The 26,111-nt window shown below is 38.1% G+C and overlaps 1 protein-coding gene across 1 annotated transcript in view; it reads right to left on the bottom strand.

Annotated features, from left to right (window-relative positions):
• Positions 1–25,522, bottom strand: part of HSF2 (heat shock transcription factor 2) — a 26,823-nt gene extending 1,301 nt beyond the window's left edge. The window contains 12 exon segments of the mRNA XM_021707684.1: positions 185–327; positions 2,908–2,961; positions 7,576–7,681; positions 8,312–8,551; positions 8,955–9,103; positions 10,621–10,708; positions 11,840–11,901; positions 14,674–14,749; positions 16,628–16,752; positions 17,588–17,715; positions 17,861–17,969; positions 25,448–25,522. Of these exon segments, the coding sequence (XP_021563359.1) occupies positions 185–327; positions 2,908–2,961; positions 7,576–7,681; positions 8,312–8,551; positions 8,955–9,103; positions 10,621–10,708; positions 11,840–11,901; positions 14,674–14,749; positions 16,628–16,752; positions 17,588–17,715; positions 17,861–17,969; positions 25,448–25,522 (1,355 nt within the window).
• Positions 25,523–26,111: the final 589 nt, after the last annotated feature.

Here is a 26,111-nt window from a genome sequence, read left to right on the forward strand (position 1 = left end):
GGCTCTTCCAGTCTTCCGGCTCCAAGAACTAACAGGAGAGACAGCCCCAAGCCCTAAGAACTGTGGCCTCCCCAGCGCGGCTGTTCTACACGCTGAGTCTCGACACACTGGGCGCAGAACTCAAGCGCGCACGTTTTGTGTTCGGCCGCTAACTGACTACAAGGAGACTTGCCTCAGCTTGCACCGGTTTCTACACAGGATTCAAAAACATCCACAGGAACTAATACGACACCTCTACCTACCTGGTTTGGATTTTGATTTTCTCCCCTCTTCAGAAACCGGCTGAACTACATTGTTCTTGGAAGTTTCTAATCCTTTACTGTCAGACTAAAAGAAAAAAACATATATAAAGTATTGTTTCACATTTTATGTTCCTGAAAAATAGAAGCAAATTAAAAACTGAGACAATAATGTAAATACTGGCATATGATCTGAGATATACGGAAGGGGGAATATCAGGAAAAGGGGCGAGAGAGATTTGAGTAAACATAACCTGAACTAGCATGACAATGAGTGTGAAAATGGGGGACATCTCAGCAGCAGCACAGGCAGGATTTGTCGAGGGCAAAAGATGCAAATGAGCCGAGGACCACCCGCCTCAAAATGCCAACTGAGAGACACCTTTAAGCGATTCATTTGGAAGCTGTGATTAAAGACAGATTACACACTTATCTTCACTCAGAGCATTTAGCATAAGTGAACACATCTAGAATACTCAGAAGAGTATCCTCTCAACTATTTATCTCTGTATTTAGAGGCCTCAAGTGGAGGTGTTTCTTCTTGTCCTCTGTGCAGCTCTTTCAGTTCTTTTTTGTCATTAAATGGCTTCTTTCAACCACTGTCTTCTCTCCTTTTGTCTGATTGGGGTAGGGACATTAAATCGTTAATGCTGTTAATTTCTTCAGTGTTCTTTTCAATGATGCTCAAACTCTGGGGTGCAAAGGTTCATAATTTTTCCTGAATAGCTGTCCAGACATCTGTAAGTCCCAGATGCTGGTTAAGTATATATGCTGGCTATATATACATGCTGGTTAAGTATATATGGTGTAACGAACATCTGTAAGCTAATTCCAATAATTCCCCTGAGAGTCATCATAAAATGAAGTCATATAAGTTTCAGGATTCAGAGACGATAAGGCCCCAAGATGCAATAAAAACTACTAAACCCTTCCAAAAATGTACAAATATTTCATCATTTAGCATTCACGATAAATACATACACATTAATGCAATGTCTTTATTTTTATACTTCCTAGAACAGGTAATTTCCCAAGATGCTACTGTTATTGTGAAACATGAAAACCTACATGACAAGGGGGTTTACCTTCCCATGCCAATTCTTATTTGTTAGCACTGGCCACTCAGATCACTGAACTGAGGAGTATGAGGCATCCTGATTTGTTAGCAAAGTGTTGTGATCCATGTCATGTACTACGGGTCATGAGCAAGTGAATGAAAGCTGATGTGCCAACTATTTGACAATGTTAAGCTGAATTCTGAACTACAATGAAGTCGTTCTCCAATTTTTCCACAGTATTGCAGAGCAATATGCAATTTGCTGCTTAAATGCTATTTCTGAAAACTGTATTCAACTACTGGATTCTGTAGTAAGATGATCCAGTAATAAAGAATCACTCAATATCTACCAATAAACAAGTAGTAAAGCACATTCACTAAATGAACATATGATATGGGTCCATTCAACTTAAAGTTCATTGACTTAATAACATTCATAATAATTCAATAAACTCAGAGCTAATGTGTTTCACAGAATCTTATGCTATAAATCTAGACAAACTATGGTCCACATGCCAAATTCAGCATGCTGCATGTCTGTAAGCAAAGTTTTACTGCAACATAACCACGCGTTCTTTTGTGTTGTATCTGCTTTCACACTACAATTGCAGGCTTGAGTAGTTATGACTGAGAACACATGGCCTGAAAAACCAAAAATATTTACTAGTTGGCTCTTTATAGAGTAAGCATGCCAACCTCTAACATAAGTCACCCAAATACTGAATGTATAATCAACTCCCTTCTTCACAAATTCATAAATTCTTTAGGCTCTAAGTTACCCATGCTGTAACTTTGAAAATGTAGAAAGTCTGGTTACACTATCCTCACACGTGACAACAGTAATAAAAATATCACCTCCTCACTCTAATCACTCATATTTATTTGAGATGTGCTCATTTTTGGACGACAAAGAGCAAAAATGAAAGTAAAATCCTAGTTTCACAATTGTGGAATTTGGACTTGATTTACATTCACAGCAAAAGAAAAGCAAGGGTTACTAAACAATTTGGTATAAATACAAGATAAAAGGAGTATATACAACTTATTCAAGTCAGTAAGTTTTGCTAAGCCCAAGCACAGATGCTATACATTTAAAAAAAACCAAAATCTTTGTATTACTTAAAAAAAATCCCAAACCCATGCATCACTGTTTCAACTTGCCTTTCTTCCAATTAGTAAAAATCCCTGTTTTTACTGTATGCTAACAAAATAAAAGAACTTACAGAAAAATATGAGTATCAGTAAATTTTCAAAAAGTGCTGAGAAATCATTTATGGAAGAAATAAGAATGTAAAATGCAGCACATAAAACATGGAAGAAAAACACATTTTAGTCATTTATTTCAATGATGCCTGAATACATCAAGTTTAGTCAGTTGACTTCTCAGCACCAAAAGAAGTTGATTTCATACTGGGAGCTAATCCCACTGGGCAATGGTTCATCACGTAACCAAAAGCTAATTTGTCACCTCGAATTTTATTATCTTGATCACACATAACAGGTAAGAATATAAAATGCTTCTTGTAACTGGGAGTGATATTGCTCTCTACTTACTAGGACTTTTCAGATTTTTACATCTATGGGTCCTGAGCAACATGAATTAAAACTTACTTTTGTATTATTGATGTAATCTGTGGCATTCATCTGCACAGAATTAGTGAAAAGCTGAAAGACCAAACAAGAAAGATGATAAGTTTAAAAAATACTGAAAAGAATTGTGTGTTCAAAATTTTTACACAGCCATGTTGGGTGAAGAGATGTAGCTCCTGCACTAAGAAGATTCTATATAGTAAAACAAGTTTGGAAGAGAAAAGCAGAAAAGAAAAATAAAAGCAGAACAAGCTAGCCCATGCATTAGACAGAATCTCACACTGTAAAAAAAGTCTCGGTAAAACAGTGGGGTAAATCACTTGAGACAAATGGTGGTTCATCCTCACTTCCCTGCTTCTTCGTTATTCTCCGTTCAATTTCATTCCCTGTATTTCTTCTAAATGCCTCTGGCCTTGAGTGGCACCCACGACTGAGAGCCATGCCCCGACACTAAGCCTAACTGAACACCTTATGGTAACAACAGAATCCCCCCTATGTCGGTGGCTCCTAAACTCCACCTACGTGAAGTCCTCTGACAGAATGGCACATCTCTTTGGTTGTTTTTCATCATCTCATCTAGAAAGGGGCATCCTAAGTGCTAAGATCACTGCTGACTGCCAGTTCAGAGAAAAAACTTTTAAGTCATAAGCTTCAATGTCATTCATCTCACAGGGTTTTACTGAGCATCTAAGAAATAACTGATATCACGAAGAATACAAGATAAGACATCTTCCCTGCTCTCTAGAGCTTACAATCTAAGGACAAGGTAAGATTAATATCAAATAGCAACGTATGTTCAGAAACAATTCATTCTTTTAACAAAGACAGAGGAGCTCCAAAGCACTTAAGGAGTTAAGAGGATGGGAAGGGAGGAAAGCACATACACACATGTGACGAAGCTATGTGACATGTCTCGGTACCTGGAGAATGTTAGGTTAGAACTCAGAAAAGAAAGTATGGAAGGAAGAGTCTATCAGGAAGTATAACACTGGCAACAGTGAAGGCAGGGTATGCTCCAGAAAGGGATGAGACAGGTCGAAACAACACAGAATTACTGGGTTGACCGAGTAAGTTATACACACGGGTTCAAAAAGCAAAGCGAGGCCAGTCAGCAGATGGGGCCTCATCCGGGCAGCGAGGCGAGCCTTGGGAAAAGCGTGAGCAATCCAACCATCACTCATTCATTTTATGGGAACGAAAACACCCAAAGTTTCACAAGATATAATAAAAGGCAGAAAAGCCAGAGGCGGGTACTTCCCCACTCTCTCCAGACACTGATTCCTTTCCTTAAAGTTCCACATTTATGGGAGTCTTCTCCTTTCATACCAGCTGCTGACTCCAGAAGAGGAAGAGAGCTCAGATGCACACGACAACCACTCTCTGCCAGCTCAGCCTATCACTGCTTAAGAGACGCAACCCGGTTTGCCCCGACCCAGGGTGGCACCGGAGGAGGGCCGGCTGCCGGCTGAGTGTGAGCTCCCCTCTTCCCCTCCTGGCCTCACACCCACCACCCAATGACTCAGGGCTATCTTACATGTATCCTCAGCAGGCAAACGGCACACAGGTAAATCACACATAAGCTGACACAGGGGGCTGAATTCTCAGACCAAGCCACTTCTGCTGACTCTACTCTGGGTTACCCAGTACTGGACCCTAGAAAAGAAGCTGCAAACTCTTCTGTACACCTATGCATGTCTTTACCATCTTTGCCATCCCAAAGAGTCAGGGCCTCTCACTCTATTGCCCGGGCTGGAGTGCAGTGGCACGATCAGGGTTCCCCACAGCCTCGACCTCCTGGGTTCAGGTGCTCCCCTACTTCAGCTTCCTGAGTAACTGGGACCACAAGAGTGTGCCACCATGCCCAGCTTATTATTATTATTATTTTTTTTTTGCAGAAACGTGGTGTTTCTACGATGCCTAGGTTGGCTCAAGCAATCCTCCTGCCTCAGTCTCCCAAAGTGTTGGGATTACAAGCATGAGCCACGGTGCCCAACCTGGAGGTGGACTTTTTATTTATGACAATACAGAATAACTCAAGGAAAAAATAACGAGGGTCTTAGATGAGAGAAGCACCAGTGGAAACAGAAAGTAGGGATGGCTTGTGAATGCTATTTTAGAAAGCAGAGAGGATTTAGTAAGTTATGTGGTAAAGACAGGGAACCCCAGGTGATTCTGTGATAACTACCCTGGGGAGCAAACAGAAGTCTGATGCCACCATAGGAAATAAAGTTGTCAATAGTAGCTAGCATAGAGAATAAAGAAGAGTCTGGTGCTAAACACATAATCAGAGGCAAGATCGAACGGATGATCCCAAAGGCAAGGAATTAGAATTCAAGCCCAGTTTATTTTTAAAAGTGTCAAGAGCTGAAGACACATATTTGAGAGCAATTTTTTTTTTTTTGAGTTAGAGTCTCACTCTGTGGCCCAGACTGGAGTGCAGTGGCTGCTGCCGGCCACCGCAGCCTTGACCTGCTCGGCTCCGGCGATCCTTCCGCTCAGCCTTCCAAGTAGCTGGAACTACAGGCACACGTTACCACGCCCAGCTGATTTTTTGATTTATTGTAGAGATGAGGTCTCGCCAAGTTGCCCAGGCGGGTCTCGAACCCGCGGGCTCAGGTAATCCACTCACCTCATCCTCTCAAAGCGCGGGATTACAGGCTGAGCCACCAAGCCTGGTGAGAGCAATCTTATTAGCCAAAATCTCTTCACAGAGGACAAGAAGAAAAGACAGAGAGGCAGAAAAAATGAAGGAGAAAAGACTGAATATGCTGGGGGATGCCCACAAGTACAAGACACAGAAGAAACAAAAGCTCTTAGAGAACACAGAGATGGTTAAGAAGATAGGACAGAAACAAAAAAGTCCAGTGCCTTTAAAATTTAAAAAGTTATGTTGTATAATACACTGTACTGTTACTAATAAGAGTGTTAATTATTTACAATCCTTGCAACAACCCTTCATATTACACATTAGCCACATATAACACATGTGGAAATTAGGCAAGAGAGGGTAACTTTTCCAAGGTTAGTAACATAGCTAGTAACTAACATAAGCCTACACTAGAACCCAGGCTTGTATAATTCAAAATAAATCTTTTTTTCACTAGCCCAATGAACTGATTTAGGAAGAAGAAGAAGAAGAAAATCACACGTGGACTACTTACAATGGGAAAACCAAGACAATAGGTGCAGCACAGGGTTAGAATAAATAAATAAGATAATGAACAAAGCAAAAAGTCAAAATGCCTTTTTTTTAAGATGGAGAAGATCTGTATTAAAGGCAGATGGGAAAGATTAAAAATAGAGGAAAACAACATATAGAGGTAGAGGGCAGAAGTACAAATTCGTTTAAGGAAGTAAGTACTTTCTCTAAGAAAGGGCATGAATTGGAAACAGCCACAGCTTATGAGAGGATCAGGGCACAGCGAATTATCTTAATGAATAGGAAGAAGCTGGCTGGACACGGTGTTGAAGACACGTGTGATAAATGTTCCAAAGTCAAATTTAAACGACCTAGTTTGGAAAACTCTGAGAATTTGTAGGAGGCCAAAATTACGGGTTTTTATTTCATTCTTAGTGATCTAAGGGACAAAATTCTGAGAGTTGCCTGGATCTAGGGCAGGGACAAGGGCTGACAATCAAAAAGACTGTCAGGTTACTGTTAACACATTGAAGTGGGCCATTGACAGGAAGCTCAATTCACTTGAGAGACAGTTTAGCATAGAAAGGAAATCTTCAAAGAAGGTGAAATGCACTCTGTGAGGTGCTGAAGATTTAAAAGAAGTAATAAAGTCACGTGACACTGACAAAGACTGATGAGAAGTAGAGGGGTAAGATGGTAAATTAATGGATGGTAAATTAAATTAATTCAAGTAAGACTGACAAGTAGAAAGGACTAATTCTTACTGAGAAGCTTTTTTTTTTAAGGGTAAGACTACAGAATCTTTTTACATGAGAGAAACTACAATGTAAAGCAAGAAACACAGAAAAAGGAGCAACAAACTCTTCAGGATAAGGAAAGAGAACTGTTCATAACAGAAAGTGGAAACAGAAGAGAGAACAATAGTTATCTGAGCAGGATCAGGCCATGTAGGAAGCTTAGGTAAGAGAGGAGTATCAGGAACAAAAGGGAAGAGAGTGAGAAAGACGGTTAGTGGCAGAAACAGAAGGTAAGAATTCTCAATCCAGACAATGCTGGAGTCAAGTTCAAAGACATATTATAGTGGAGGGGATTTGGAGCAGGGAACCCAGGGACACAGGATATAAAAATACAGCAAATATATTAAAATATATTTAAGCAAAAAAATGCTAATTTCCAAAGTGTTAATAAGCATCTCCATGCTATTTCTTGGCTAGGTTCCTCTACTAGTGATTTCCCCAGACTTTTATTCAGTGACAATTTGTTCTAGAGCAAAACAGAGCAGCAAGTCTAGACAAGACCTTGACTGAACAGTACCGCTGAATAGAGCTGAAATGCTGTTACAGAGAGATTAACTGAACTGCTGCTGCTGTGAGGCAGACGACGATCACTCTCCTTCAATGTCCCAAACCCATTTGTTCATTCGCTCCGACAAACCATTCCTTCAAAAAAAGACAATGCAAGAACAGCAGCAGAGTATTTTTTAAATGACATATTGATTTTTGAAAAATATACAAACTACCATCAGGGCAAAGATTATCCAAAGTACCTACATCAACCAGGAGATCTGGGTCTATGCTAAACTGTCTTCCTGACAGCATGGCTTGGAAGTCCTCTAAACTGCAATCGATACTGTCCAGATAATCCAACAGCTCAACCCTAAGGAACAAAAAATTTCAAAAAATCAAATATTAGGTTTCCTTGTTTTAAAAAATCACAATTACAATCTGGCTAGGCAAACGATTCCTAGCAACTGCTACATCCTTACCAGTTCTCAAACCTAAGAGCTCTTACTCAAGATACGGGATTCCCAAAAATTTCTTTAACTGAGAACCCATAATTTACAGAAAATTTTAGTATTTACAGAAAAAAGGGTTCCACAACAACATCCAATTTACCTTTCTCCTCTATACTGTTATACAAAAGGTTTAATCTCATTTCTGATAACTACTAATAATTACTAAGTCATCTTTATGCTGTAACATAAGTCCTTTATTAGTAATGATATTATTTCATACTTCGGATACAAATGCAAATACACATAATCACAAACACCTTATACTCAAAACAAGCACATCATTAAAGAAATCTGAGAAACTGAAAGGAAAATCCCAAGACTACTTCTTGGGACGATTACATCTCGTACATTAGCGAGCGCAGACCTACCCAAAACAGAGAAAGGTGGACCACATGAGCTCATCATCTGAGAGGAAGATCTAAGAGAAATAGAACACGTGAAGCGAACACAGAAAGCAAAGAACTTTAGACAACACCTAGATGAGCACTCACTTTCCCAAAAGGTTGATGTTATCATTCAAAATGGAATCCATCATGGTCACGGGATCTTCTGAGGTCAGACCAGACGAACCATTTAGTTGAACAGCACTGGACATTAGAGGACTGGTGCCCTCGCTGCCTGAACCCAGAGATTCCCTGGCTGGCTCACTCTGCTCCCCGCTCTGAACGACAGGTGCATACTCATCTTCGTTGTCGTCTTCGACAATGACAATGTCAGGGTACTGGCTACAGCGACATGGGTGATATGAGCAAAAAGAACCAATTACATTTTCAGACAGATTTAGTAAATGCATTCTCTCTACTCATTCTCCATGAAAACGCTCTCCCCATACCACATATTGAAAGGCTTAAATGTGGGTGAGTAGTATAATACTGCCAGACACTCCACAGAGTAGGAGACCACAAAGAAACAAGGTGTGGAATTCCAAAATTTCAGAAAATCAATTAATTCTCATTACTACTTTGTAGTAATGAGAGGGAGGCTTTATCTAATAATTTAGCTTAATTATTCAGTTTAGTAATTCAAATGCAAGATAAATATTAGTTTATCAAATAGCAAAGTAGTTTCTAAGTAAGCTCTAGAACAAGAAAAGTGACCAATATTTTCATACATTTTATCTCACAAACTCCTTACTTGGAGGGATCAGATATAACATCCTCATTAGTTTCAGGGATAACTGGAATATTTTCTTCATCTGCATTATCATCAGTAACGTCATAAATAATAATATCATCTGAAATCCGCTCCCTTGGCTTTAAACCCTCAGTCCTACTGTTTGGAACCTAAAAAAATCAGAGAGAAAAATATATCCAAAAACTGAAATCATACTGACTACTAAACAAGGTATCATTGAGAAAATAATTGGACACCTACTATTTACTAAAATTGGTCATACAACAGTAGGCAGAACAGGTACGTCCTTTGGTCTCATGGGACTCATATACTAATTGGTATTAGTAGCACCAATTCACAGAGGTATGACTGTATTATCGGCATTCTACTTAATATTTATTTTACTCTAAAGGATGCTAAAGATGACATGCCAAAGAATATTTCTATGGAGATATCTTCAAATTCTAAAGTATTTTTTATACCTAAAGAGTAAAAAAGTTTTAGGACTTCACCAGAAATTTCAAGCAAAACCAGATGGCCACTGTGTTGCTGACAGGGAGATAATTTCAGTTCAAGCTACCCCTATTTTGACATATGGTTTATTCTTACTCATTAAATAGCTTAGCTAAGGGGGAAAAAAGCACTTTAACTATTTCAGCTAAATGTCAGCTTGGCTTTTTAGCAATAATTTTTTAAAATTAAGCTAGAGATATACTCAGGCCATAGTTACATTAATAAAATAAGTTCAATTCTCTATAGCAAACTAAAGTCATTATTATAATGTAAAAATAAATTTTATCACTAGATCATACAGAGGAAAAGATGTGAAGTGCTTCAAAATATGTAAAATCAGTTAAATTAAAAAATCTTCATCCACTTACACAGGGCTTCAATCCTAAAATCAAAATAGTTAGGTATGATTGATTATTTAGAAACAAAGGTGGGAAGAGAAATCAGATGTGAGGTCAACTCTGATTTTACCAAGAACAAAAATCCTGATACTTTAAATCTGAAACAGTATTTAGAATTTTTAAATTGAAAGCAATGACACTAATAAAAATGGTCTGTATTCTAGGCTGGACTAATTTGCCACCGGATATAAATCTGACGATTTATCCAGACAGCCTGTGAAAAAAATAAAGAAAAACAAAAATATTTTTAAATTGCTAGAGTAAAAAGCAGTCTAGATAGTGCACACGTATAATAAAAGTTGGAAATAAAATAACCAACGGAAGAATGTATAACCATATATATTACCATAATATTCCAGTAATATATAGCACTGAAATTAATAAACTAAATCTCTATGGTTAAGAAATATTAAAAACAACATCAAGTAAAAAGAAAAAGCCATACTGTAAAATGATATGTACAAAATAACACCATTTACGTGAAATTTAGGATATATGCAAAAATAATACTAAATATTGTTCCTGAATTCACACATACAGAATGGCCATGGGGAAAGAAAGAAACTTGGAAAGAGGTTAACTGAGACAACTATATTTGTAATGTTTTATGTCTCAAAATAATCAAAAGTAAATAATACAAGATATCACGATCTAATAAAGCTGAGGAATGAGCACTTAGATTATTCACAAAATTTCCCTGAATGTATGAAACGCTGCTACAATAAAATTTAGTTTGAGACAATACACACAGAATATACTTTTAACTAAAAAATTACTTTATGATGGTGATTATCAGTTGGCTCTTTGACTATGTGCTGAAACAGATTCTTCTTCTGGGCTCCATTAGTGTTTAGAAGTAGAGGCCTGAAAACCAGAACATTCATGCAGATGAGCGAAGCAAACATAAAAAGAATCTGAATGACTTCTACTAACTTACCCAAATACACACACACACACACACTTTAATCGTGAATAAAAAATTTCACTAAAAATAAACAAACTCTTAAATACAACCAAATCTCAGAAACAGAAACTGGGGGACGAGAGTGCCGAGGACTTCTAGTTCTCCAATCTCCTACACCAGGGATGCCCAACCTTTGGCTCTGAGTAAAGAGGAACTGTCTTGGGCTGCACATAAGTTATACCATATAGTCAGTGTATATACATAATAAGACTTCCCAAGTCCTGCCAGAAATGTGTGTTTTCACATGATGTTAAAATACTTTGGGGGGCGGCATTACTAGCTGTCCTGGGCCACATGTGGCCCATGGGCCGCAGGTTAGACATACCTGTTCCATACTATTTTTGTTATAATAAATACAATAAACTATTCTCTCCAGTTACACTTCACTACTGAATTATATAACTCTTTATGAACTGTGTTTATAAAGTAAAAAAAAAAAAGGTAATCAACTAATTAGTGAAAGTGGTTTAATGCCACGAAGCTGTATCATAATCAAACTTTCCCAAAATCTTAGTGTTACAGATTCTCTTTTCCTCCTTCCCACTGTTCCTTTTGTGCATTCTTCTTATGTTTTATCTGTAACAATGGCAGCTACTGACATTGCTAGGTATCACAGCCCATGGCTCAGATACAGGTTTAAAAAGACTTTCTGCTATGAGTAAACATAAGAGGATCAAATGAAATCAATTTTCATTTTTTTCCAACATAAGACATCTTTTCTAGAATCTCCCTCACTCAGGCCTTCAATGCTGTTTTAAATTGCTAATATTAATGAAAAGTGAATTCTTTATTAACTTGATGTACGTCTGTAAAGTGACCATTCGGGCTATTCTTATCTCTCTCAAATATCAGCAGAATGAAGTAGTAGAAAATAACACCACTCTTGAGATGTTAAGAGTATAATTTAACAAAGGAGGACTGTTCTTTTGGGACAACAGGCATACATTCAGCAAATGTAGGTCACTCATGGTTAAACACTATAAGTTTGACTGTCTGTGTACAGGTCAAAATGTTTTTTCATAAAAACTTACCGTTTTCGTTTTAAACTTACAAGTTGATTATTTTGAACCAATGTAACAATAAACTGGACAATCTGAAAGGAAAATAAAAATTCTTTCATTATACATTTTTAACTCTTTTGTTCATATTACTTATAAAACCAATTCACATGATGTATGTTCTCATAATTTTTCACATATTAACATTTGAAAATTGGATGCTTACAGCTGACATCTAAAGAAATATGACAGCTTCCAGGCAGTTATGTGTTTTGGTAATAAGGACCAAACATCCTTGGATGTAGATATCAACATTTAACTTAAATACTTTAAAGATTACATTATGATACACAAGAGAAAACTGGTGTGTTAGCAAGTGAAATTTTTCTTACACCAGATAATATAATTAAAGGCAAAAGAAACTGCCAATTCTCTCAGAACAGATCATAGATTTTCAAGTTAGAAAAACTTTACTGGCTGATTCTAAAATGATTAAAGCTGGGGCATATCTAGCTTATAAGCTTTGTGAAATCTAATTACATGATTCATATAGAGTATTATCAATTAAAAAGACCTATTGTGTAGCTTTAACACTGAGCATCCCTGCCCTGCAAAGGTTTCTAAATGGTGTTCCTTAAAACCACTATCAACTTTTCAATGGAACAGAATATAGACATTTAAACTAAAGAGTCAGACAGTATTAGAAAAAAAAGGTTAGCCACTAAACTACTTATTCAAGAGAAAATGCTGATAGCTAATAAAAAGATAACATTTTGGCTTAAAGATATCTATGAAGCCGGGCTTGGTGGCTCAGCCTGTAATCCCGCGCCTTTGGGAGGCTGAGGTGAGTGGATTGCCTGAGCCCGCGGGTTCGAGACCCACCTGGGCAGCGAGACCTCATCTCTACAATAAATCAAAAATAAATCAGCCGGGTGTGGTAGCGCATGCCTGTAATTCTGGCCACTTGGAAGGCTGAAGCGGAAGGATCGCCGAGCCCAGCAGGTTGAGGCTGCGGTGGCCGGGAGCGGCCACTGCACTCCAGTCTGGGTGACAGAGTGAGACTCTAACTCAAAAAAAAAAAAAAAAGATATGTATGAGACAATTCAACTTCAAATTTTAAATTTAGAAATGTTATGGGAAAATTCCAAAAACATTAGTGGTTGAACTTATAAGAACATGAATACTGTTAAATTTCTTGTGAAATTTTTTCTACATCTCAGTTTTCTTGATGCTTCTGCAACATACTGTATGGGGTTTTTCTCTGAAGGAGAAGATGAGGCATCTAACATTTACAGCATCTAACTTCTGTACCTGTCCAGTTCTAGAACTGGTACCTCACACACATTATTCTTAATCTTTGGCCAAAGAGTAAATGGCAGAGTTAGAAACCAGTTTCAGGAGCAGAACAAAAATTGCTGGTTGTCATAATGCATTATCAAAACACACAAATTCAAACTCAAATTTCAGCCAACAGAATATAAACCTTCATGAAACCTCAAATGTAATATGTTACCAACTATCTTTGCTTTTAGGGAAAAAACAATCTACAGATTATGGAATGCTGTAAGCTGATATTTAACCAAAACATTGTTTCTGAAAAATTTTAATGGATTTTTTTTCCCCCATAAAGTACAGGTTAAGGTAAATCTATTGTTTTAAATCAAGGCAGAGCATTAGGCTTGCCTACAGAAGTTTACAAATATATGTACTTGCACTAAACAATTAGAAGTGAATTCGTCTACATCCAACTTTCATTTGCATACTAATTCTTAAAAAAAAAAAAAAAAAGTAAGCTGGGCTCGGTGGCTCAGCCTGTAATCCCGCGCCTCTGGGAGGCTGAGGTGAGTGGACTGCCCGAGCCTACGGGTTCGAGACCCGCCTGGGGAGCGAGACCTCATGTCTACAATAAATCAAAAAATCAGCCGGGCATGGTAGTGCATGCCTGTAATTCCGGCTACTTGGAAGGCTGAGGCGGAAGGAGAGGCGGAAGGATCGCCGGAGCCCAGCAGGTCAAGGCGGCGGTGGCCGGGAGCGGCCACTGCACTCCAGTCTGGACGACAGAGTGAGACTCCAACTCAAAAAAAAAAAGTATATTTACTTTGTCTCTAGGCCAAAGGCTGCAACTGCTCTTCAACTCGGCTTTAAGCCTGTTCCACTAGACCCAGATCCTCTCAATCATAACCCTATTTTTAGTTCAAGGGCCTTCCAAGCAAGAACATGCTGAAGCTACCCCACAAAAAAACCTGGGACTTAAGCTCAGAGTCTAATTTACTCATGAGCAAAAAATAGCTACCTTAATTACTTTTACGTTTTACCTATTATTAACAAATGAAAGCTGATATGCAAAGTTTAAACCACAAGGACACAATGAAACAGATTCCAATTTCATCATTAAATTTTCAGCTCAGATACTAAAAGCTTAACTTCATTTTACAACACTATGCTAACTTATTTGCTGCACAGACTAATAATGGGATACATCGATACATCATTTTTTGAACTCATAATTTGGTCAGCTGATTTGAAAATATTTGTTATTTATCTTCTAACATCTTAACTATGCCATTAATAGTAAAAAACCAACCAACCAACAAAACACAGTAAGGCTATGTTTTATCATTTAAAAACATTTAAGCTACAAAGACATTATGTGGGAGTACGGAATGACCATCTTTACCTAATGAGAAATGCTTATTAAAAAGAATACTTAACACTTGGTTTAATTTGTTTGACTTATTTCATTTCTGTGTACTCAATATATAAGGAACTAAGATCAACCACCGACTACCCAGTAGAGATTTTTCTGGAACACTAACAGTACTTATAAATAAATGCAGATTACGGTCATGAGGAAAAGAGCTGCTTACCTTTCGAATAACTTGTTGCTGTTGTGCATGCTTTGCTCGTAATTCTGATACCTCCTTCCAAAGAGACTCATTCTCACTATGATTTATTAGACAACAAAACAAAAATCCAGTCAGAAAACCATGCTTCGATATCTGTAAGAATACTAGAGAATTATCTATACTTGTTTTTACTGTATGTTTGCACGAGACCAGAAAAACTTTGGTTAAGTTACAGAGGAATGACAATTACCTTGACAGAACTCTAAAGTCATTCCTTCTTTACTATAATATCCATTCATGGTAATACATACACACAAAATTTAAGACAAATGCCTACTTCCATATAGTAGTTAGCAATTTAGTCCTTGTGACAGTTCATTACATTTTGTTCAAAAAATAAGCTAATTTTTCAACTATGGGTACCAAGTGAATTCAGGCCTTGTGAATTACCTTAGGAAAATAAAGGGAAGTGATATTTACTCAGCACTTACTATAGTTCCAGGTACTATGCTAAGTATTTTGTGTGTATCACTTATTTAAAACTTCTCTAACACCCACCAAGAAAAAAGTCACTACTCTATTTTATAGATAAGGACATTGAGGTGTAGAGAATTAAGGGAACTTGCTTGAACTCATACAGGTAATTTGGCAAGTCTGAAGTTAAACTAAAGTCTCCCAGACTCTAAAACTATCTTAAGATCTGCCTCAAACAAAAGCATATGCAAACCACTAAAATATGTTTTACTTCTTTAAAAGCATATTCAATAATATGACAAACCAACAACTTGCCAGTAACAGTTTATTATCCTTCATTCACATTTTTTAATTGAAATGGCACTGTTATTAAGGCATGTCAGATAATTCACCTATTACATGCTTTTCAATCTTTTGTTAATGTCTACAAAAGCCATCTTCATTCATGCAAACTATCATAAAAAGGGCTGCAGATTTACATAAAGACGTATTAAAAAGCTTTTAATATTCACTGAACTAACTAAAGTATTTTTTTCTGACCCAAATTTAAAGATGGAGTCATCGGTTTGCTAAGGGAGGTAAAAGGTGACGTGGGGATCCCTTTCCTTAAAGGTGAATCCTGAGGTCCAAGGAACGAGGTCAAAGGGCTGACAGTGATCTTAAGACAGACACAGTAAACAGCACAAGTGGCCAAATAGCATAAGCAAAATGGGAACATTTAAGGCTTCCTCAAAAAAAGGAATCAAGGTCCAGGAAGATACCTAAGAAATAATTAAACCAATGTCCCACATTTTAAATGTGAATACACAAAAATACCCTCAAGCTCTTGGTACCTATTAAAATAAGGGAAAATTCTAGCTCCTTATTAAGAGTAATACACATCTACTCTATATACAAGTTATTACTGGGCTAAGTTATAGGGCAATGGTACTAAGAAATGCAGTAAAACAAAAAAAAGCATCTTTCTGCAGACGAATGGCTTGAACACATTTCCAAATCTGTGTGAAATAAGTATCAAGTGGGACAACTCTCCTGTGTCGTCTTTTTTCCTATTTTTTATGTCCTACTTTTTCCAAAGAGGAAGGCCACAAAGAGACATCTTAAGAAATGGCCATTAAAGAAAGGATGAGTAACATTAAGGGTTTTTATGTCACTCGCCCTCATGTGTCCGTGAATGCCACATCAAAGCTAACCCAAGTAGACTCATATTTCCTACAACTTAAAGATCTACTGTTTAATCAGTCATACTTAACACAATCAAATTATTTTAATGTACTCAGGTTTATATATTTTTCTGACCACCATAATTAAAACATGATGTTAGGGTGAAGTCTGTGGCCAAAAAACAAAAGTAAAGGAAATCGATACTTGCAGAAAAACGACCTTTTATCTTGGCTTCAACAAAGCAATCTAAATAAAACATCAGACAACCTACAAACTCCAACACACACATTACATACATCCAACCCTCATATTAAAATATTTGGAAATAATACTTTACCTTTTTAATTCAGAAAGCCTGGACTCAATCGTTTCCTGTTTTATCTGAACCTTTTGAGCACTACTTATAATTTTTGTCAAATCTTCCTGACGAATTTTATTTTCTTCTGGTTTGGAAGATGAAACCTTTCAAAAGGCAAATTTAGAAAATCAAATACTGAACACCTATGATGGTCACGTGAAGTGTCCCTGAGAGATTTTTGTGACTTGTTCAGGAAGTAAAATCTGGTTCCAAAAAGCCCGGAATGAAATTCCAGGGGAAGAACAACCTTCACAGGTCAATGGGAGAGGAAGCAAGGGGTAGTCAGCTAGCATGACTTTCTGATTATGGAGAAGTTTCCATGAGCAGCAACATCTTAGGATCCTTTTTCCCCCTCCGCACAACACGCTGTAATTTCCCCATGATTGCCACATTCCACATGTAATTAAATTTATGCAGTCACAGCTCCATGCTAGGCCCCCTTCTCTCATGGGCCACCCTCTTTATGGATTTAGTAAAAAATCTTATTATAGCAAAACATACCGTGCATTAAAAAACGTGTTACTGAATGCCTACTATGTGGTCATATTTAAATTACTAGAAGAAGCTTATGGTGACACTGGATATCCAACAGTGAACTACAGACAAAGCCCTCCAGGGAGCTGATATTCTAACAGGTGCTGACTTTCTTTTAGCTAACTTACAAAAACTGAGCCATCCCATTACAACAAATGATGCTTCACCCTCAGAATGTAAACATTTTCCCTTTCTCTAGCAAGGGTTTGAAGACTGGGCCCCAGTACAGTTGAGCAGGGGGGGAAACAGAGGAAAATAATTAAAGCTAATTATTTATCTAATTCATCCCAACAAAGAACACCTGTGTGTTTCTGTACATTCTTAATTACCACAACTGAAATAAAAATCTTGACCAAGCATATTCCATGTTAACATCCTAATTAACTCATGCTAATAGTAGCTCACCTTCCTTTTAATGTTCTCCAACAAATCATCCTGGCCTTGTTTGAAGTAAGGATGCTGAAATTCCACAGGACCATCTCTTTCCTGCTTTACAATTCCAGAGTCAATATGTACTACTTTACGGAAACCATCTAAACAGATTCAAAATTCAAATTACTAAAATAGACAAGACTCGAAAATTAGTAGTGATTTTATGAAACATGTTCTCCTTTACCATCAAAGTGAGAAAAAAATGGTTTAATCCAGCACTACAAATAAGCTGTTGTCCATACTCACACATATTCAGTTGCCTCACAAAGCTAGCCATGTTATTGTGCTTGAAGTATTTGGGAAGAATTTCTTTTGCAAATCTTTGCTCATCCAAGACCAGAAAACTTTGGCCATTCTGGAAAAAAAAAAAGGCCAGTCAGTTAAGGTTTTCTGACACATGATGCTGATATACTCAAAAACCATCCTGATTAGTCCTCTCAGACACCTTCAGACCAACAATCTATCCCTGATAACTGAAGGAAACAAACCGCAATTAAGTACCAAAATGCAGTTAAGCTTTCTTATGTCAACCTCAAAAGTTTAGGACTATGTCTCAAATCAAAACCGACATCATATTCTACAGTGAAATACTAGAATTCCCATTAAAGCAGAAACAAAAAAAAGAAATGCAGTATGTAGCCAGCATAATTATTTAGCACTGTTTTAAAACGAATGCAATTAGACAAAAAACAAAAGGATTCTGAGAGGAAGCAGGACTTATAATTATTTGAAGTAGATATAATTGTAAATTTGTACACTCAAGTAATCCTTTGCACTTGGAGACATCTCATGCATCACCCACCTGTAAGTGACTGCACTTTTATACAAAATAATGAAAAACGAATCACTTCATTTCAAACAAACTATTATTTTATTGTAATGATATTGGGCTCATAATGGAATTTTGGACATTAAGGAAATAACATATGACAAAAAAACAAAATTTTATATTTTTCCTTACATGTGGTAACGTGGGAAACAGTCACCAACATGCACTGCAGGTTCACTGACACACGTTGTATAATAGTAATCTGTTTGATGTCTTCCACCTGGTGTTTTTCCATTCAGGCAGACAATGCAGTCTCATTTTCTTCCTCCCACATTACTAGTATATAATTTATTGTCCAGTCTGTGTACCACTGTGAAAGCACTTCATACAGTCTCTTTCTACATGACACCAGCTGATTTTTTTAAACATATATTTCAGTATACAATCCCTCTCTTTATTTGCTTTTTTGTGCAATTCGAAGGAAAAACTTCAAGGAAATGAATTTTTTAAAATTCTGCACTGGCATAAGTGTGTCCTGTAATATTGTTTTTTTTTTTTGAGTTGGAGTCTCAGTCTGTCGCCCAGGCTAGACTACAGTGGCACACTCATGGCCACCACAGCCTCGACCTGCTGTGCTCAGGTGATCCTTCTGCCTCAGCCTTCCAAGTAACTGAAATTACAGAAATGCGCCACTACGTCCAGCTAATTTTTTGATATATTGTAGAGATGAGGTCTCGTCAAGTTGCCCAGGCTGCTCTTGAACCCATGGGCTCAGGCAATCCTCTCACCTGGGCCTCCCAAAATGCTCAGATTATAGGCGTCAGACATCATGCCCAGCCCATCCTGTAATATCTTTATGTCTCCCTGAGAGAAGACATCCAAGTGGTTTGCTAGATTTAGGATGTTCACTCAGAAGGGACATCCTAGTACAAAGGGTTAAAAGACTGTAAGAATTCAGCAAGAGATCTAGTTACTAAAATAATATTAAAAGTCACAACTGTTTTCCTCTACAAAACGAACAACCAAAAATACAGTAATCAACAATATGGCAGTGAACCTTTTTGGTGTCAGGGACCAGTTTCACAGAAGACAACTTTTCCACAGATGTGTGTGTGTGATGGTTTCAGGATGATTCAAGTGCATAACATTTACTGTGCAGGTTATTTTCATTATTATACTGTAATATATAATAATAATATAATTTACCATAAAATAAAAAGGCGTGGACAGAAGTGGTACATAAAATAATGGGTGGACCCTCCAAAACAAGAGCCAGATTCTGACTTAAAGCCTGCCACCAGATGTAGCTGCATAACTGAAGTCCGTCCACTCACTTGCCACTTACGGACAAGGTTTTGATGAGTCTGCAAGCGATTTATTATGGTCTCTGCACAGACAAACCTCATTGCTAATGTTAATCTGTATTTACAGCCACTCACCCCCAGCACTACCATCACCACCTCAGATCATCAGGCGTTAGATTCCCATGAGGAATGTAACCTAGATTCCTCACATGCACTGTTCACAATAGAGTTCTCGCTTGTATGAGAATCTAATGCCGCAGCTGGTCTGACAGGAGGCGGAGTTCAGGCGGTCATGCAAGTAGTGGGGAGCTGTTGTAAACACAGATGAATCTTTGGGCTAGTCCACTGCTCATCTCCTGCTATGCAGACCAGTTCCTAACAGGCCACAGACCACTGCCAGTCCGTGGCCTAGGGGCTGGGGACCAGAGCCCAGAAATAAACTCTGCCAGAAGGATTTTGACAAGAGTGTCAAGACCACTCAATGCTAAAAGGGAAGTCTTTTCAACAAATGGTGCTGGATAGCTGCATGTAAAATAATGAAGTTAGACCCTTCCCTGACACCAAATACATCAGAGGAAAAGCTTCAATGTTAGATTTCCCAATAATTTCTCAGCTACACCACCAAAAGCAGAGTTCCCCAAAGCAAAAATAAGTAAGTGGGACTACGTCAAATTAAAAAACTTTGGCTGTGCAAGGAACACTATCAAAGGCAAAAAGGCAGCTCTCAGAATGAGAAAAAAATGCAAATCATTTATCTGATAAGGGGCTCCTACCCAAAATGCATATAGAACTCCCAGAATTCATAATCATCACAACAAAAATCTGATTAAAAAATAAGCAAAGAACCTGAGTACACGTTTTTCCAAAGAAGACATACAAATGGCCAATAAGCACTTGAGAAGACAGTCAGTATCACACTAGAAAAATGAAAATCAAAACTACAATGTGGTATCACTTCTTACCCACTAGGATGGCTATCGTAAATAAAGTAAGTGTTGACAAGGATGCGGAAAAATGAAAACCTCTGTTTATTACTGTTGGGATTGTAAAACTGTGCAGATGCTGTGGAAAATATGGTGGTTCCTCAAAAAATTAAACACAGAATTACCATACAATCCAGCCATTTCAGTCCTAGATATATACTCAAAAAAACTGAAAGCAGGGACTTCAATACGTATTTGTGCCCATGTTGTTCATAGGAGTATTATTCACAGTAGACAAAAGGGGGAAAAAACTTGTGTCTATCACCACAGGATAATATATTTATATGAATTCATATATACGTATATGAATGAATGTATATATATTCATATATATGAATGAATTTTTTAAATGTGATACATACATACAGTGAAACATTATTTCACCTTGAAAAAGAAATTCTGACAAGCTACAATACAGATGAATCTTGAAGACATTATGCTAAGTGAAATAAGCCAGTCACAAAAGGACAAATACCACTGTCCTATATATAATTCCATTTATGTAAGGTATCACATTTGTATGCTACCACAGCCAAATATTAAGTACTTAAGTTCATTTGTAAAAATAAGTATGTAACAACAGGCAAGAAAATACTGAAAACAACAGGGAGTAGTACATTAACTTTGCCTAATACAGATGATAGTGTTTACAACAGTTTGGTGCTAAAGAAAGAATAACTGAACAGACGAATGAATGAACTAGAAAGGACAGAAGCAGAAAATCTACATGAGAATTTATTAGGTAGTAAGTCAAAATGTGCAATCGGGATGAAAAAGTATTTTTAAAGAAATTTTCCCTTTGGGAAGGAAAAACAAAAGCTCAACGCTACCCCACTCTTTACAACCAAGCTTTTGGAAACACGACATGCTGAACCCAGAAGACATACAGATAAAATTTATTAAATTATATCTACGAAAACTGCTAGCTTCCTACCCTATTTTCACTCTAATTTCTTACTAACAGAAACATAATTGTTTGATGAAAAACCAATGTGAAATTTAGAAGAGGCCCGGTCTCATTCATAATTGAAAATACATATAGCAAAATAATGATTTTTTCCCCCTTATTAGATAGACAAAACTTAAAGCATTTGATAATTACCACTATTGGCAACTAGGTAATTATCAAAACTTCAAATGCATATACCTTTTCCTATCCTAAAATAACTTTTCCTCTTAAACCTTATTTCCCTCTTAATCTACCCATTTTCTTTTCCTTAATAGTAAAACTTTGACAAGCAGATATTTTAAATCCCCCTTCTACACTTCAGGACCATCCATTTACTCATGCTCAAAACTTGTTTGGGTTTCCCTCACTGAAACTGGTTTTCCAAAATGTCAAGTGCAAATCCAACGGCCCTCCTTTCAGTCTTGATCTTCCCGCACCACCTCTCATGGGACTACTAACACTACCCTCAGAGAGTCCACTCTCTGGGCTTTGGCTAGATGCCGTTTAGTCCCTTCTCTCTCATGCTTCCCTTCACCTATGATAGAAGGCAGTACGTGTGTTTTTTAAGTTTCTATTTTTGACCATGGTACCACTGATATTCTTTCCTTAGACAGCTCATCCACACTAGTGTATCTTACTAATGGCTTTATTTTATGTGATTATCACCACATCTATACCTCTGCCTTGACCATCTAAAATTCCATATTTAAATTCATAATTGCTGGCCGGGCTCGGTGGCTCAGCCTGTAATCCCAGCACTTTGGGAGGCCGAGGTGAGTGGAATGCCTGAGCCCGCGGGTTCGACACCCGCCCGGGCAACTTGGCGAGACCTCATCTCTACAATAAATCAAAAATTAGCCGGGCGTGGTGGCGCGCGCCTGTAGTTCTAGCTACTTGGAAGGCTGAGGAGGAAGGATCACCGGAGCCCAGCAGGTCGAGGCTGCAGTGCGGCCACTGCACTCCCGTCTGAGTGACAGCGTGAGACTCCAACTCAAAAAAATAAATAAATAAATAAATTCATAATTGCTAACATATTTACTCAACACTCTTTAAGTATGTTCTCAACACATCTGTCTGTTTCAAACTCATTTTCTACTTCCGCAATCAACCTTTTCTTGTGTCTTTCATTCTGGCCAGCATCTTCCCCACTAAATTACCCAACTCAGATGACAACAAAAAAGCTCAAAACTCAATTCTAGGCTAGGCATGGTAGCTTACGCCTGTAATCCTAGCACTTTAGAAGGAAGAGGATTGCTTGGATCTAGAACATCGCAAGAAATCATCTCTACAAAGAAATTTTTTCAAAACATTTGCCAGGAATGATGGTGCATACCTGTAATCCCAGCTACTTGGGAGGCTAAGGCAGGACTGCCTGAACCCAGGAGGTCAAGACTACGGTGAGCCATGATTGTACCACTCACCGCACTCCAGCCTGGGTGACAGAGTGAAATTTTGATTCAAAACAAAACGAGTCTCAATTCTAACACCTCGCAACTTAAGGGAGCAATCTTAAAAAACATCCCCTTTAAAATTAAGAACAAGGCAAGAATTCCAGGCTCACTGCCTCTATTCGGTCTCAATCATTGCAAAAGATAAAAAATCGAAGGCGTAAGGTTCTGAAGGGAATAACAAAACTATCATTCGCAGATACTATGAGTATATACTCAGAAAACCCAAATCAGTAAAACTATCAGTAACATTACTTGCTTACTGATTTATCATCAATATAAAAAAGTTATTTGTATTTCTAGTCACCAGCAACAGGTAGAAATGTATCTTTAAATGAAAGATCAATTAATATCCATATTAATACCTATAAGATACCTAGGAAGAAATCTAACCAAGACGTGTAAGACCTAATAGCAAAAATTTATAAAACATTCTTAAAAGTAACTTAGAAATATACCTTGTTCATGTGAATACCCAATATATCTATTTTTCCTAATGTGATATATCGTTTTTGTGCAATTTCAACAGAAACCTAGCAGGGTTTTTTTCTTTAATGGAACTTGATTTTAAAGCATACACAGATGAGCAAAGACCAAAGTACTCCTGAAGAAATACTCTACCAAAAGACTTTCTCTAAAGCTATAGTAGTTAAGACAGTGAAATACAGGCACAGGATAAATTGTCCAGTGGAACAGAAGAGAGAAAATAGACACTAAACCACAGGACCTGTTATGAAATAAATGTTGGTGTTCCCCCAAAATTCCTATCTTGAAGCCCTCATCCCAATACGTGGTGTTTCTCTAGAGACTTTGGAAGATGATTAGGGTTAGGTGAGGTCATGGAGGTGGGGCCACCATGATGGGTTTGTGCCCTGGTAAGAGAGACCAGAACTCTCTCTCTCTTCCATTCAAGGATACAAGGGGAAGGCAGCTGTCCGCAAACCAGGCAGAGCCCTAACCAAGGAAATGAAAGGACCGGCACCTCACCCTCGGAAGTCCTTAAACCACTCCTGTTGTTTAAGGCACCTGACCTATGGCATTTTGTTATGGCAACTCACCGAAGATATATGTATCTGTGACATAAGACAGAAGTGGCAATACAGATCACTGGGAATGGAGGGACCATTTAGCTAGACAACTAAATATGATACAGAAATTAGCAAAACTGGATACCTCAAACCATACACAAAGATCAATTCCATGTGGATTAAGACTTAGGTATGAAATGCAAACCTTTAAAACTTTCAGAAGATGGTAAAGTATTTTTCTCTCCTTAAGGTAGGAAGGTGAAAACATTCTGAAGAAACAAAAAGCATGAACCACAAGAAAGACTGATATATTTAATTATACTAAAATTAAGAATGTCTACTCATCAAAAGAAGGTAAGAATCTAGATAAACCACAAACTGACAACACATATACTCAAACAATGATTATATAGTATAAGGAATTCCTACAAATAATAAGAAACCAATAGAAAAATTGGCAAAATAAACATATACAGAATAGGAAACACAGATGGCCAACAAACATGAAAAAGTTTCAGAACTCATTAACAATTAGAAAAACGTAAGTTAAAACCTCACTGAGATAACACTTTAAATCCATTGGATTAGTAAAGATTAAAAAGAATGAAGAGTTTTGAAGTGCATTATTGGACACTCATATGTGGCTAACAAGGAAATAAGACGGCTTAATCTCCTTGGAAAACAATTTGCAGTATTTTGAGGTTAAACATTTCATACCCTATAGTCCAGCAATTCATGTGGGTGTTGATCTTAGAGAAACTCTTGCTTGTATGCACCGGGAGAGGTGTAGAAGAACACTCACAGCAGTGTGTGACACAGTCGATCTCTTTCTTGGCCCGTTTTCTTTCATTAACTCCTACGACCTCATTCCCTTGACTTTCCCCCTTTCTCACGGTTCTTCCTCAGTCTCCCCTGCTGGCTTTTCTTTGTCTTCCTCTCCTTGAGATGTTGGAATGCCCCCATCTGTCCGTTCTACCACGGTCTTCCCAGATGCTTTCGTTCGGTCTCATGGCTTTGCCAGTCACAAGCTCCAAACTGCACCCTGAAGGCCGATGTCGTGTAGTCACCAGCCGATTTAACATGTCCACTTGGACATCTCAGAGTGTGGAATTCGGTCAAGCTGTTCAGAAGCATTCCTGTTCTTCCAAGCACTGTATTTCCTCACCCCTTTTGAAATTATGTGTGGCCACAACTAGGAATGGTCAAATGCAAGAAAAATAAAACAATTCTCAATAGTCCCAGGGACCCACTTTTGGTTTCAGAGTCAATACAGTCCAGCAGAATCCCCAAGCTGCATCTCCCATGGCGTCCCCAACTCAGCAAATGGGTCCATCCTGTTGCTCAAGTCAAACCTGCGGCTTGTCACTCTGCTGTCTCCCCTCCAACTGCAGCGAACGTACCAGCAAGTCCCTGAGGCCGCAGGCCATCGGCCCCTGCCCACCTGCCTATCGTCACTCTCCTGGTCTCTAAAGAAGACACAGTAGCTATGTGCTCCTTCTTGCTTTCTTGAGCACGCCATATTCGAGAGCACTCCCCTTTGGCTAGCCCATCTTTGCCCGTCATGCAGGTCTCTGTTCAAACATCACTTCCTCAGAGAACCTTATTCATCATCATCCAAAGTATCCACGAGTCTCAGTTCATTTACATCCCAGTTAACAAATTATTGCTCTAAATTCATTCTTCACTGTCTGCTCTGCAAACATGGAGCTAGGTCCTGTAAATACCTTGCTTTTTCTGGCTACCACGATGTTAAGCTGTGTCCATGGGGGGAGACGAGAGAAGGGGAAGGGTTCTCCTTCCTGGTTCGTGTGTCCTTGACAGGCTCCTGCAGTGCAGGCAGGTCTTCCAGCACCTAGCTCTTGTCATGAATGTGGTCAGCAGCACTCAAAGGCCAGTAACTTTCCCTAGCACACCCTTTCCCTGGAGAGGTTTCCAAGCAGAGTTCTCTAGCAATACATCTCCACATCAACAGCTTTCTAGGGTGCTCTCTTTGTTCTGTTTCGTTTTTAGAGACAG

This window comes from Carlito syrichta, unplaced genomic scaffold (genome assembly GCF_000164805.1).
Source record: "Carlito syrichta isolate Samal-C Ts95f unplaced genomic scaffold, Tarsius_syrichta-2.0.1 Scaffold123381, whole genome shotgun sequence".
Taxonomy (NCBI): Eukaryota; Metazoa; Chordata; class Mammalia; order Primates; family Tarsiidae; genus Carlito; species Carlito syrichta.